Source organism: Eucyclogobius newberryi, unplaced genomic scaffold (assembly GCF_026437365.1).
Source record: "Eucyclogobius newberryi isolate DKJ021-1_F unplaced genomic scaffold, fEucNew1.0.hap1 SCAF_9, whole genome shotgun sequence".
Classification (NCBI taxonomy): domain Eukaryota; kingdom Metazoa; phylum Chordata; class Actinopteri; order Gobiiformes; family Gobiidae; genus Eucyclogobius; species Eucyclogobius newberryi.
In genome coordinates, this window is record NW_027316532.1 from 6,095,171 (window position 1) to 6,109,234 (window position 14,064).

At 40.5% G+C, this 14,064-nt stretch overlaps 1 protein-coding gene across 4 annotated transcripts in view; it reads right to left on the reverse strand.

The window, feature by feature from the left end:
• Positions 1–2,673: 2,673 nt before the first annotated feature.
• Positions 2,674–14,064, reverse strand: part of ect2 (epithelial cell transforming 2) — an 82,553-nt gene continuing 71,162 nt past the window's right edge. For 2 of the 4 annotated variants that reach the window (XM_072438949.1, XM_072438948.1), the window contains 2 exons: positions 12,353–12,863; positions 2,965–3,068 (listed from right to left, as the gene is read on the reverse strand). In XM_072438949.1, coding sequence (XP_072295050.1) covers positions 12,372–12,863 — 492 coding nt within the window. In that variant the 3' untranslated portion in view covers positions 2,965–3,068; positions 12,353–12,371. Of the gene's footprint in view, positions 3,069–12,352; positions 12,864–14,064 lie in introns of all 4 variants that reach the window. The other 2 variants (XM_072438952.1, XM_072438951.1) reach the window with 1 other exon arrangement.

Here is a 14,064-nt window from a genome sequence, read left to right on the forward strand (position 1 = left end):
GGACCGCTTAGGTTCACCCACCAATCCACTCCGAAATGAACACGGTAAAACAAGAGCCTGCCATTGGTCGGTTTGGATGCGGCGATCAGTCTGTATCAGTTTGTGAATTCATGTTTAGTTTTTTTTTTTGTTTTTCCATAGCTTTGTTAGCTTGATATAAAATGTATTGCAATCCATCCACAGATATGACGTGTAACTTGACCCGAGCGGTTTGCCTTAATGGAGATTGATACGTTTTAATGTCATACTTTGGAACGATTCAGGAAAAGCGCTGAGAGATCTGTGGAGACGAGCAGGAAAATGTACATATGAAGCATTTACCGTATTTTCCAGACTATTGGGGGGAATTAAAAAAAATAAAATAAAAAAAAAAGATGTAATACTGTGTTAATAATCACATAAGCCGCTCTGGAGTATAAGTCGCATCCCGGAAAAAAAACTATGAAAAAAGGTGCGAGTCTGGGAAGTACGGTAATAGATTTTTGGATCATTTCATTTAAGAGAAAGTATAGACTATCAACATTTTCCACACGAAAAGTCACAGCAGCAACAGTTACCATGGTATTATGCTCCACACAATTCTTCTTTCCAAACGTAATCGACGACCTTGTAACTTTTAAAACAGGTCAGGATTCATTACGCCTCCGTTTGACTGCGACGGCAATAAACGTGACAAAAACGCTTTGAAAAGTGGAAACAAAAGGTTTTATTTTCAGACGAGTCGTTTCATCTACAACCGACATTTCTTGTGATAAAAGACGTTAAAAAAAAAATCATACGTTTCAAGTGCATTTAATAACATAAAAACATGTCAAAGAGAAGACGGCACACATAAAAGTACATACAGATAAATAACAAAAAGAAAAATGCAAGAGAATTGGAGGATCCCTTTTAAAAGACAGAACAAAAGTCTGAAGTGGAAGAGATGAGAGAAACCAGCTTTAACCAAATTAAATCATGTTAAGGAGACGAGCTTTAGATTTTATTGCCGACAGGAAGGTTTAAGTTTGGCTTTAGTCCAAAAAGGGCACATTTTATTAATTCAAGATATGTTTAAAGCAGAATACAAAACTGGCAATTGTACATTTAGAATTAGTTGACGATTTAAACTCAACAAATGTGTTCTTTAATTGTTTGGTGAGGGTTACGGTAGCACATGTAATCCTCTTTTTGATTAAAATTTCTAACAACATTTTGAGCTAAATGTCACTTAGAAGTTTAATGTAGCAATAAACTAAGTATTTTCGGTTTCACCAGCTTTACATCGTCTTTAAAAACTAACTACAAGTGTCTGCTTCTTCTGGGCGTTTGTGCTTCAGTGATTGGCTAAACCTGCCCGTCACTCACCGAGACCATGACGGACACTGACCAATAGGAGGAGTGGGTGGGGAAACGTGTGCATTAAACAGAAGCATTAACAGTTTTTTTAAGCCCATAAAAAGTTAAGTCATTAAGTTATTGATTGTAATGTAATAGAATGTATTTCACTGTAATAATTGTATGTTTATGTGAAATATTAAAAGGTGCACTAGAACTTCTCTATACATTTGCTTGAATGTTCCACAGAATGGAATTTAACTTATCTAGTTATTTTTCAGTTATTTTTATTGATCTAACCAGTAACTTGTTCCATAACATACTCGTGTCCATGGAAACAAAGTTAAACACCATACTCCTGAATACTACAAAGTACTGATGTATCATAGAGACCAGCATTTAGCAGAGCCACTACCAGAAAAGTTATAGTACAGAATGTGCACACTTTGACCTTGTATTCACATTTTTATTCCAGAATTTTATTAAAAAGTCAAACGAGTGGCCTGTGCGCTCTCCAGACCAAAGCCACAGTCAAACTATTCACCTCTGCCATAAAGATACTTGGACTGTCACTGTAAATATGAGCTTTATAAAAGCTGGGCACTACTTTAAAGACAGTGGGTTAATCACAATAAACATATTATGAATATATACATATATATAAAGCCTAATCCTACATTAAATCAAGTATAAATGTCAGTTATAGTATATGGCGCTCTCTCACCAGGCTACATAAAAACGAGTGCGACTTTAGCCCCATCGGTCTCTGGTGAAGGCGACGACGGCCATTTCAACCAGAACTAGGGACTAGTTCCTAAAACACCACTCAGAAGTAGGTTCCTATAGCAAAAGACCAAAAATGATCATTTACTTTTTAAAACCAATCTTAAAACGAGACATATTATGCTTTTTAGTACTTTGTAATAGACTAAAAACATATACAGATCACAATTTCACATTTTGTTCATCCTAAACTTAATACTGATCTTAAAAACTGCTTTTTATCGAGAAGCCCCGCCTCTTTATCATGACATTTCACCGTAACAAGCTGCCGTTTTTCACTCATTTGGTTTTATTGCTGAAAAATGGCATTACGTGTCTGACCTGGAGGTTGAATTCCTTGAAAAAAACGCAATAAATGCAAGTTAGTATCTGAAAGTGGGCGGGGATAGGTGAAAACGGACATTTTCCCAGCACTTGAGCCTCAGTAGCAGGACAATACAGGATTACACGAGGTTGGATGAATCAATCTAAATAAAACTAAAGAAACACTGTTGTATCAAGGTAAAAAAAAACGTGTAAAAAGGTTGATTTTGAATAATATGTCCCCTTTAAGTAATTCACACTTGCGAATAAGAGTTAGAGCGGGCGATCTTTCTGGAACAGTCCCTAGCCGTCAAATCCTACCACCAAGAGTTAGTGTGATTAACAAACATCCTTCATCTTCACGAATAATTAGTATTATTTACACGTTTTTTTGCGCCGTACCATTCCAGCCGCATAGTCCCACCTGTACCAAAGTCCTTGAAAGGCACACGATGGGTTTAAGCTTCGTCATGTCTCCAATATATCCCGATATGTCAGTGCGTTGCTCCTCTGTGCTCGAGTAAGTATTTTTCTGTAGTCCTCCTGCTGCATTTTGGATACGTTTGAGCGGTTCAGATCAAGTGCGTGCTCGATCGACTGAACGTGTGGTACTTCCTCTCAAACATTGAAGGTAGATGGACCATGGACGGGGAATGGTGGCGAGCCTAGGACGACAAGAAAGAAGGATCACACTTCAAAGCGTGAAAATGTGTTCTTTTTTCCAAATGAAAGAGAAAAGGGAGCAGAAGAGATTCGAGGTTCCCACACAGAATGTTATTTTAAAATGCAAAGGTTAATATGATTAGAGTAAGTAGTACAACAGGGATTCAAACTCTTATTATTGACTGGCTATTTGTATAATTTATAGTTCCCTTTGACAGGTCTAGTACAAGTGAAGTATAAAGATATTTTACATATACATATATACTGCACATTTGACATATTCAGAGGGGCTTTTAACCTTTCAAATATCTAAATAATGATCTGCCCCAAAGCACAAAGAATTTATCTCAAGAATCCCTGCAATTTTATCAGTGAACCATTTCCTACTTTAAATGTATCGTTTTCAATTAAGTGCTATATACAAATCTAACCAGTTATAACATTAGTGACCAAGGCTTCACAATAATAAAAGAGACAGTCAAATGTTGGTCTCCAAAGGTTTAATCCAACTAGCCCTTTTGTCCAGTTGTATTTTATTTATAACTTTTCTAACCTTGGCTTATTCTACACACATCTGTTTTTAGCTAGAATTCAAAAGGGGCTGTACTTGATTTTCTTTTTCATTTAATAAAGTTAAATCTGGTTTGCCCCAGCACAGATCTATTGTAAAAGCAGAATATAGAGTCAAATTGAGACCGCGGTGTGATGTCTGCATCTAGAGCGTTCTTCGGGGGGGCACAGGACGTGTTCCGTTAGCATGGTAGTTGTTTCTTAGCTTCGCCTTGACGCCAAAACTCGCCTCTGAAAGTAGTGAAAAGCAATAATAAACTAATTTCTGTGAATAATTACGACACTCATAAAGAATTAGGCAAGTGAGTGAAAACCACTGAAATGAACTAGTTTTTTTTTTCTTTTTTAAGGCTATTCTGACAGGACAGTCTAAGGACAGCAAATGATCACAGCCTGGAATAGAGCTCACGCCGCTGCGGTGGTAGCATCCACATAACCACGGGCAACCGAGACCTATGCCATTCTACGGGCAAGTCACAGTTGTTGAAAGAAATCTCTAAAAATGAAAATACTCAAGCTCTTCGGGATTAGATTCACAAACGTATGTTAAGTGACTGAATTATACCACCACATTTTGAAGTCATTGTGAACAGATCATTTCCAGAAAGCATTGAACTGATCTCCATTTCCAACCTATTGGTAACTAACTTTTTAGACAGAGGTGAGCAAAAGCGCATCCATGTTATGTCAATGAAATGCATTTCGCTGACAGAGCAGGATGAAATCACATGCGAGTCCACGGTGTAAATAAAACCAATCTGCATATTGGAACGGACATTACAATAGACACAGTGAGCGGTGAACACAGCAGCAGCCCCGCCAGCCCCCCTGTTCCGGCCTGTGCTCACACTGGGGCCGTGCTAGCGCTAGTCTCCTGCTCAGAGTTTGGCGGCGAGGGCGAAAGGTCAGTCGATCTGCTCAGATTCATTTTAACTACACAAAGACTAAGGTTGTTAGCGTTGAGGACCAAGCCAAACAGTGCAGCAAGTTAACGGAGATGGTCCTCCTCTGCCAGCCACACAAGGGGAGCAGGTTTATTTGAAAAAAGAAATACAAGTACTTAAAAAAAAAAAAAAAACTCCCTTTCGCTTCCAATACTGTTTTTTTCCCCTAGTACCAATGTTTTTTTAATACAATATTTTTACTTTTTTTTCAAGCTTCAAAATCCTGTGCTATGCTAAGTTCTAATTTGAACAGCTAATAATAGGAACTTCACGAACGATCGGGACACGCACTGGAATCGCTTTAAATTAACTTGTTTTGACTTTATTCGGCTGGATTGAGTGTTTTCGTCGTGTCGTTGCGATGTGTCTTGGCTCTGAGTCCCCCGGCTCCGGCCCCGCCCCCCGGCCCCGCCCCCCGGCCGGCGCCGTACCGCGTTTCCACAAAGGAGGAACTCATGAAACTGCGGAGAACAGTCGTCTTACCCGGAGATCGTCACGTTATCCCGTCGCAATACTGACCTAACCTAATACTGATGTGCAATTCTGTCGTATGTGCAATTACTGTGAAATTCATGTGCAATCTATGTGCTGTCGTGACACATATTCATGTGCAATTACTGTCGGGATCACATGCAATGGTATTTATTTATTTATTTGTCTATGGGAGTTTTTATTTATTTATAGGAGATCTTCTACTGAAAGTGTTTTTCAGACTTCCTATAAGTGATCTGTTCTTCTGTATCTACCTCTGGATCTACCTGCGTTGCACCAATGAAATTTCCCCATGTGGGACAATAAAGGAATATCTTATCTTATCTTAATGTATTATAAAATACATAGAGCGAGACTTCGGGGCCCAGTGTGTTGTGTGTCATTCGGGTGATACAGCTGCAACTCTGGACACGCCGTTTCTATATCTTTTCAGATTACTGGCAAGATGCACTGCGCCTTGTTTGAGTTAGTGTCGTTTGTGTAGGGCTCTGTAACGCCTGAGCTGTGTAATTACAGACTCATTGACGCACTCGTTTTAAAGCAAAGGCACTGAAAGTTGGCGCTAAACTAACGTCGTTTTTCTGGAACCAGTGCTTCCCTGACAGAGTTTCAGTGCCCAGCCCGGTTCGCACACAACATTTCGTTTATTGATACCGACATATTGACACAAAACAGCTAATAATAGCAAAGGGCCCATTTACTCCCTCTTCATATAGTGACATTTCACCATACCGAGCATTTTTATTTACTCGTCTTTAGCGAAGTCAGAATTTGAAGTGGACAGAGATAGGGGGTAGGTGATTTTCTTTTTTCCGCACTCAAGCCTTGAATGAAAGACAATACAGGATTACACAAACAATCATGAATCATTGAAATTACCACTGTGAGCACGAGTATGATGAGTGAACCCTACTGCAACTCATAAGTCATATTTAAAGTCGGTTGCGCATAATACAGGATGTCTCCTTTAAGACTGCATGTCCATATGTCTGGGTGGGTTTCTTCCGTCAACCCCCCCCCAAAAAAAAGAACAACATAATGGCCAATAAGCAAACCCTCCGGCAACAAAAATAATGGTTCCGTCTTGAAATATTTCTGTAAATGTAATAAAATCCGTCTATTTGTCTTGCCGGCGTAGGTCCAATGGAGACGTAACGCATTAAGACTGATTTAATGCTTGCCCACACAAAACTTTACCCAGATGTGGTTTTATTGGAAGAGATAAAGAGGGTCTGATCACTGCGCCGTGACAGCCGCTCTGTTCCTGCCACAGCCCTATATCAAAACCTAAGGAGACGCCGCGGTTAACAGGCTGTGACAGATGTATGCTAACTACACACTGTACAAGTCTGCAGTCCAACACATGCAGACTGCACTGTACAATCTGCCAATGTAATCCCGCAGACATCCAAGATTAGAGTGCCCCAAAGTAACAGAGATTGTAAAAAGTAGTCAAAAGTGATTTAAAGAAGCTATAGTTTTGTAATGACCCCTCACTGATTTTAATCATGCTATTTACGTAACAACTATGGCCATGGTGTCGTTTTGACCAGGGTCTGAGAGGGAGTTTCTCAGAGTTGTTGGCAGTTTCAGGGTTTATCTCTTCCCACAATTGCAGTAAGTAAACAGTTTTGCAGACCACCATTGAGAAAGGGTGGGAAGGGAGTCAAAACATATAGGCCAACATGTGTCCAAGTAAAGCTCCGGGTATTATCTCACCAGTAAATGGTATCTGAAAAACTGTCTCCAGAGAACCACGATCCACTCAAAAACACATCAAGCCTGCAGTGGGGGGCCTTGTGTCTCAAAGTATGTGTGTTGTTTTAGTCATATCCACATCCATTCACTCAGCGGTGTGAGAGTATTGCCCGAGTAAATGTGGTTAAAATCCAGTGTGAAGCCTGTGACTGCAAAAGATATGCAGACAAAACTATATCAAAATATAATAACATTTTCACCATAAATAATGCTCTTTAAAAGGCCAGGTAAATGTGTATTAAATCATAAAGCACTAGGTGTGCAGTGCTGCCTGACTTTAATCTAAAGTGGCATGGAAGGGGAAAACAAAAATTCAATCTTAATGCACGTTAGACAGTCCACAGACGCTAACTCAACTAAACACAGCAGGTCCTCTCCTCCTACTGGAGAACTGCTGCAGGTGATGATCTTTCAGCTGCAACACGGTATTTAAACCAGACTGATGCAGTGAGCGGCTTCTCATTTCTGAAACCACCATGTGGAAAGACAAATCCCATGGTCATGGGAAAGATGTCCGTGTGTTTGAGAAGGGTCAAATCACTGGCATCGAGCAGAGAAAACATCTGTGGAGAAGCAGAAACTAATGTACTACAGATCTGAACTCCAGTGAGTGTTTGGGACGAGCTGGAGAAGGCTTTGTGCAGTGGTCACTCTCTCATCATCAACACAAGATCAAGTGTGAAAAAGAATGACACACTTGATGGAATTCTTCCCTTGGAACTTAGGTGGTGCTGTGGTGGAGGATTGTGCGAGCTGAACTGCTGAATGGAGTGGAGGAGGGCAGAGTTGAAAACTAACTAGGCTGAGCGTGATTGGCAGCTGCAGAGCCAATCATAACGGTGAAGGTTGTGCAGGTAAGACAGCAGGAACTGTCTTTGTTTCGAATAACTGAACAGACATAATTTACTTATTTAAGGAAAAGAGGAATGTTGAATATCAATTAACTTTTGAACAAATGTAAACAATAGCAAACACCATAGGCTAATTTCCATCTGGAGCCCCCCTGGCAGGTAAACGATAGTCATAGTTATGCGATTAAAAGCTTCCATCAATTTACAAGATACTGGCACCAAAAAAGAACCACTCAGTAAAGAATTGTTTGCCGATACCGTTACCCAAGTAAAAGTTTAAGCGCAACACCTAGTACAGACAACCACCTTAGAAACCTTTGCTACTACTGTAAAAGTCTGCGTTTAAATAGCGGTACACGGCGGCAAACTGAGCTGGAGACGAGGCTGGCTGCACAAGTGGCTCACACCTCATGCTAATGCCTCACATTTGCATATTGCTTTTACTTTCTGTTGCAAATGCAAAACAGTGATTACATAATTTTTCCATCAGCATCTCAAACTCCACAGAAATCCCTCTCGGCCGGGACCAGCACTAGCGCGTGCGGGCCAATCATGTCAGAGTCGTTGGCTGATACACAGTTGGGTTATGGCTTGTCACAGTGTACATGCTTTTTACCCGCGCACGTAATGGTGTGTAGGCGGCTTGTTAGTCATTTTCTTCTCCGGAGGGCACAGCCGAAATTGGCATTTAGACCAGACATGACATGAGCGTTCTGCCGTCATACGCCAAAAGGAATAAACAAAAGTTCGTTTTTTGATGTGCGAGGATGCAGTGCTGTATACTGCATCGTGAGTGAGTCTATGCTCAGTCTTTGTTTTTACATGGACAGGAAAACCAGGTAACTCGAGCAATAATTAGCATGTTAGCAGTTATTGGCGGCTATAAATTCATCCAGGAACATTTTGGAGCAACTATGGTATTTGAAAGTAAGAATAAAACTTTCAATAGTTAATTTTGTCTTTTCTGATTTTAATAAAGACATTAGAACAGGTCATATCAATATAGCAAAGAAATCAGATTCATGAGATTTTGTTGTTTACACCATGGGTCCCCAACCTTTTTTGCACCACGGACCGGAATAATGTAGATTTTATTTTCACGGACCGGTGTGCCAGGTTATGTGGCGGTCAGGTTAACTTGAGCGGAAGTGGGCGGGGCTTAGGCTTCGATTCGATTCAGCTCGGAAGGCGAAATGTTCTCAAAAGACGCGTTTGTACATTAATAAGTGTACCATACCAAAAGATCTGAATTGGAGTAACATCACGTACAGTTACATGTGTCCTCACTGTTCTTCTGACTGATGGAAGCTCATCACATAAATATGGCAAAAATAAGTGCATAGAAATTACGACTCATCACACCGCTCAGTGGGGGCCCTGCATGTGTTTCTGTACAATGAGATGGTCCCATCTTAACGTGATGGGAGACAATGACACCCGCAGTGTGTTTCTAGTTTTGTCCTGTTGCCGTAACTGCAGAAAAGCCCGCTTCACACGGATATGATGTTGGAAATGGTAGTAAGGTTTTTAGTGCTCTTGTGGCGATGTCAGGGTATTATGGCTTGATTTTCATCCAGAATGTCTGCAGAGTTGTTGCATTCAATCTCCAACAGCTGATCCTCTTGTTGCACATGCTCGATTTGCCCGGTTTAATTTAATGGGTCGTGGATCCATTGACGCAGTTCGCGGATCTTTTGCGCACGGGAAGTAGCGCTCAAACTCTTGTAAAAGTAAAAACAGGTGATTGCGTAGCAGTTGCAGAATGCTGGCCCAGGTGACGTGTCCTCCAAAATCCCCGCTGGCTCCTCGCCTGCTCCTCACTTGGCCTTCTCCCCTGCAAAAATGCAAAAATGCTCTCCAAAGACTTTTTGTTTTTTACTCATTTTCGCTGGCTTGTGGGTCTAATTTTGGGCAGCGTGTTTGATGTGGCGCATCCACGATGACGTATCATGTATAATGCACGTATCAGAAATGTTCTCACGCAGGACAAGAGCATAGATATAATATACTTGCCATTATATTTAATGGATTTCATTGGCAAATTTCCTATAATGCTTTTCATTATATATCCACAGACAAGCTTATTAGCATGTCATGAGGGACAGGCCAAAGTTACGTCGGAGAAGATGCTGTCACCGATAGATTATTTCCAGTTTTTGTGCGGCCTGGTAGCAAACGCGTTGCGGACCGGTACCGGTCCCCGGCCCGGTGGTTGGGGACCCCTGGTTTACACGGCTTTGATCATCCAACTATTTCAGCAAATTCCAACACATTTTTGGTGTGCATGGAAGCTCAGCCACTTTAGCATTGTATGTCCTGAACTTTAGGATGCTAAACTTTAGGACCTAAAGCATCCATAACATGTTTGTACATGCTGTACAAATCTAGTCAAATGTATTCATTTATAAAAAAAAAAAAAACTAGTCCCCTCAACTGGTCCAAAGGTATTCCTCACATTCTCACATATTCCGACAATCGTATTCAATACTCTCGGAGATCAGAGCGGAGTATGACTGTCACGGCAGAGCTAACAACTAGCATGCCAACTGTGCACTTTCTTGGTTTCCGGGGAATTAAACACATATAAGCTGCAGGTGTCTCAATTGGACTTTAAGAGCTGCTTTTAAAATGTATCTGTACAAGAGTTATTGCAAAAACGTACAATAACTCGTGGGGAAAAGTTTCATAAAAAAGCATTGTGATCACTGTGTCATAACTGAGCCGCTAAAGTGATCTTGTGAAAGAAAAATAAAGCTGTCCCAAAGCTGTGGTTTCATTGCCCGGTTGTGGACCTGACGAGCTGTGGTTAAACGGCTGAGGTGTCAGGTCATCATGCTCCGTTCTGTGAAGCTCGAGTCGACCTGCCACCTCTCATTAGCGCGTCAGGATTCTGCCGCTACTGTGTGAATACATTGACATTTTCATTTGACCGGGCTGTGAGAGTGTAAACCAGCCCAAACGCTCGGAGCAGCTCTCCAAAACACAGCCAAGCCTCCGCGTTTAGCTTGATAGGTCATTCCCTCTCGGACTTAGTCGTTAGTCATACACGCACCTATCTTAACACAATAGTACCATACACCATTTTTGTATTCTAAAAGGTCTGGAATGATCAATTACTAAAGGAAAATACGTATTAATTAGGGATGCACGCTTTCAATATTTTTTCTAACCATTAGTAGAGCCCTTTGTGGTAACTGACTGAGTTAGCGCAGTGCTTTGAAGAAAATAAAAATGATATATATGAACTCTATAAACTGATTAGACCATTAATAAGGCAGTATCACTCAGATTTGTTTAATCTTTAATAGAGAAATAAAGTATTTCTGTAGTAGAGCAAACTGTTTTTCCCCCACTCCCACTGTCAAATTTGTAAATGGGCACTTGGACGCTCTCTGTTGGCACAATTGTGTATAACAGGACAAGGCAAATGAAACGTACAAATTAAGCAAAAATATTTTCACTTCATTAAGTATTTACTGATGGTTAAGATGAAAAATAACTTTTTGGATTCTGTTCTATTTGTATGTTGTCCTTTATCAAGAATATTGTTTTAATACAATCATATTTTTTGAGTCATTTGAAGATCAAATGGATCATAGGTTTTGTCAAATAGCAGCATTTCATAAAGTGAGGGAATGCACTTCAATAATGGATTCAGATTTGATATCAACTCCATTATCCCCATTTCCACCAGTCAAACTCCAGTGTCAGTTTAAATCACCACCAAGTGTCCAGCCACCACCAAAACACCCACATTATAATAACCAATCAAACCATTTCAGATCAACTCCAGCGAATATGAGGTCCCAATTACATTACGTCTAAATTATTGTGCATTTGATTATTAATGGTCGTTTTGATTAATATATTAGGAAGTAGGGGTGTAACAATAGATTTTCAAGCCCCCTCATTTCACCCAAAGTGCTTTGAGTGGCTTGAATATAAATTTGACTATGTGACCAGAGATGCAGGGGAATAACAACTATAGTTTACTATACAACAACTATAAATTCAGATTTGTATTGTCACACCCCATTTGAACATGATTAGTGGTCCCTGTCTGGAGAGCTGGTCTGAGTAAGACTAAGGAAGGGTAAATAAAACATACCCAGTGTGTAGGGCTGCAACTCAGAAACTAGTCGACCTCTAAAATAATCCTATTGTAAAATGAGACTTTTAAAATACATAGTGCAATGAAGGTTGAAATATGGAGACTGAAAATCAGAAATTGTTTATCCTTTGACATTTTAATGAAATAAAGCCACAGTATTGAACTATAGAGACTCATAAAAAAGGTATTTTTGTTTGTTTTTAAACATAACGATTATAAAAAGACAATTGCAATTACATTTTATAGGTGACTAGTTATGAAGTCAATTAATGGTTGCAGCCCTACTAGTGTGATCTGATCTTACTATACCAAAACCCTAATGTTTTAGGTTTTCTAACACTTTCTAACAAACTAGTAAAAACTAAAAACTCTTTTTTTTTAATAATAACTGGAGCTCTCACTCTGACCAGCTCTGCCAATGAGGGTAACTCGTATTAACATGACAAAAGCGGTTCGATTCTCAGCCTTTATTGAGTTGATCGAAACAAAGAAAACTAGTGGGATTAATGTGATTGACAGCAGTGCACCAGTTTAGTGGACAGACTAAAGACTTTGCTCACATCAGGGTCCAGGGCCGGTCTAGAGAAGCGTCTCCTTACGAGGACTGGGGAGCACAGACCTGCGCTGGTCCACAGACACCTCCCGGAACATCTCGCCAGAACTAGCCTGGGCGCCAGTAGCATCGTTGGCGCCCTTGAAACCTACTGAGGGCACATGCCATGAGGGGTACTTGGCCGGTTTAGCCGGGGCTGGATTGGCTTGGTGGACCTGGGTGGAGATTCTGGCAGAAGGAGTGGACGTGGAAACGGGCCCGGACGGGGAGAGCGGGGCGTGAAGGAAGGACGTGGAGTTGTTGTGGGGCATGTTTCGGGGGTAGAAGCCAGGACTGAGGGGGGTTTTGTCGGGCCGGGGACTGCGGGGAGCGTGGCTGGGGTGGGGGCTGCACGGCATGCGCGGACAGGCGGACACGCGGGCTCGGAGCGGGGGGTGGTCCAGGGAGTTGGAGCGCTGCACCACTGCACTGCCCTTAGAAGAGTCGCTCAGACTGAACGTGGAGGTAGAGCGAGACATCTGGAGCACAGGACAGACACGAAACACACACACGAAACACACACACCACACGACACACACACACACACGACACACACACAGCTTATCCAGGACATGTGATTTATGACAGGGGAATGTGATTTGCATTTTTAGTAGGAAAAAGCTAAATGAGTGCGCACACAGGAGACACGCCACAACTACAGTAGAGTAATGTAACTAGAGATGCATTGATTAATTGTTAACTACTGGCTTGATGTCAAAGTGCACTATGATTTATGCATTTCTAGAGCATTGTTTTTTTCCCTCAGTAAAATCACGAAACATCATGGAAAGTGGAGTTTAACTAAACACAACTGATAAATTAGTATTTTTTTTAAGGCACAGGAACGTTAGGAATGTTTCAGATATTACAGCAGTCGTTTATATAACTATGTTTGATATGTTGTATTTAGAGCTGGGTTGAAAAAAAAAAAAAAAAAAATAAGATTTTTAATCGATTCGCATATTAATGACCGATTATCAATTCATACGCTCAAAGATCGATTTCAATTTATTTATTTTTTTATTGAAAAATGCTCAACGTTTACATTTTATACTTCCAGTTTCAGTACTGGCAGTGTGTGAGCAGTTTTAAAATAAAAATGCTTTTGGTAGCAACCGCTTTTGGGTGAATTCTTAATTATTTTCAAGCATAATAATAATGCACTGGTTAGTGTCCCAGTAGAATCCACTGTTGCAGATGTTGTCCTCCATTTATTGTCCTGAATTATCTTTCTTGAAGGTAGATTGACCCTTAACCTTTACATCAGTCTTCCAGCAATCAGTAACTACCAATACTTATAAGATTTGCTGTTTAATATTGATATAATACTAGTTTTAATGTGTTGCTTCTCTACACAGTCATGAAGTGAAGGAAACGGTTCAAATACATTTTTCATTTTTAATAACATTAACCCCCAGATCAAATCACAATCGGATGGAATCTGAGAAAATCGGGAAAAAAAAGATTTTGAAACGTAAAAATCGGAATCGAATCGATTCTTGAAATTTGAATCGAAACCCAGCTCTAGTTGTATTGGCCTTCAAACAGGCTCTTGATCACCTTAGCTTTGGCATCTCATGTTTTAGAACTTAGCATTATGTTTCTACTGTCTACTAAATTGAGCACACTACTTTATCAGTAATCAGGAGTCGAGTTAGAACTCCATCTATTGGCAGCAGT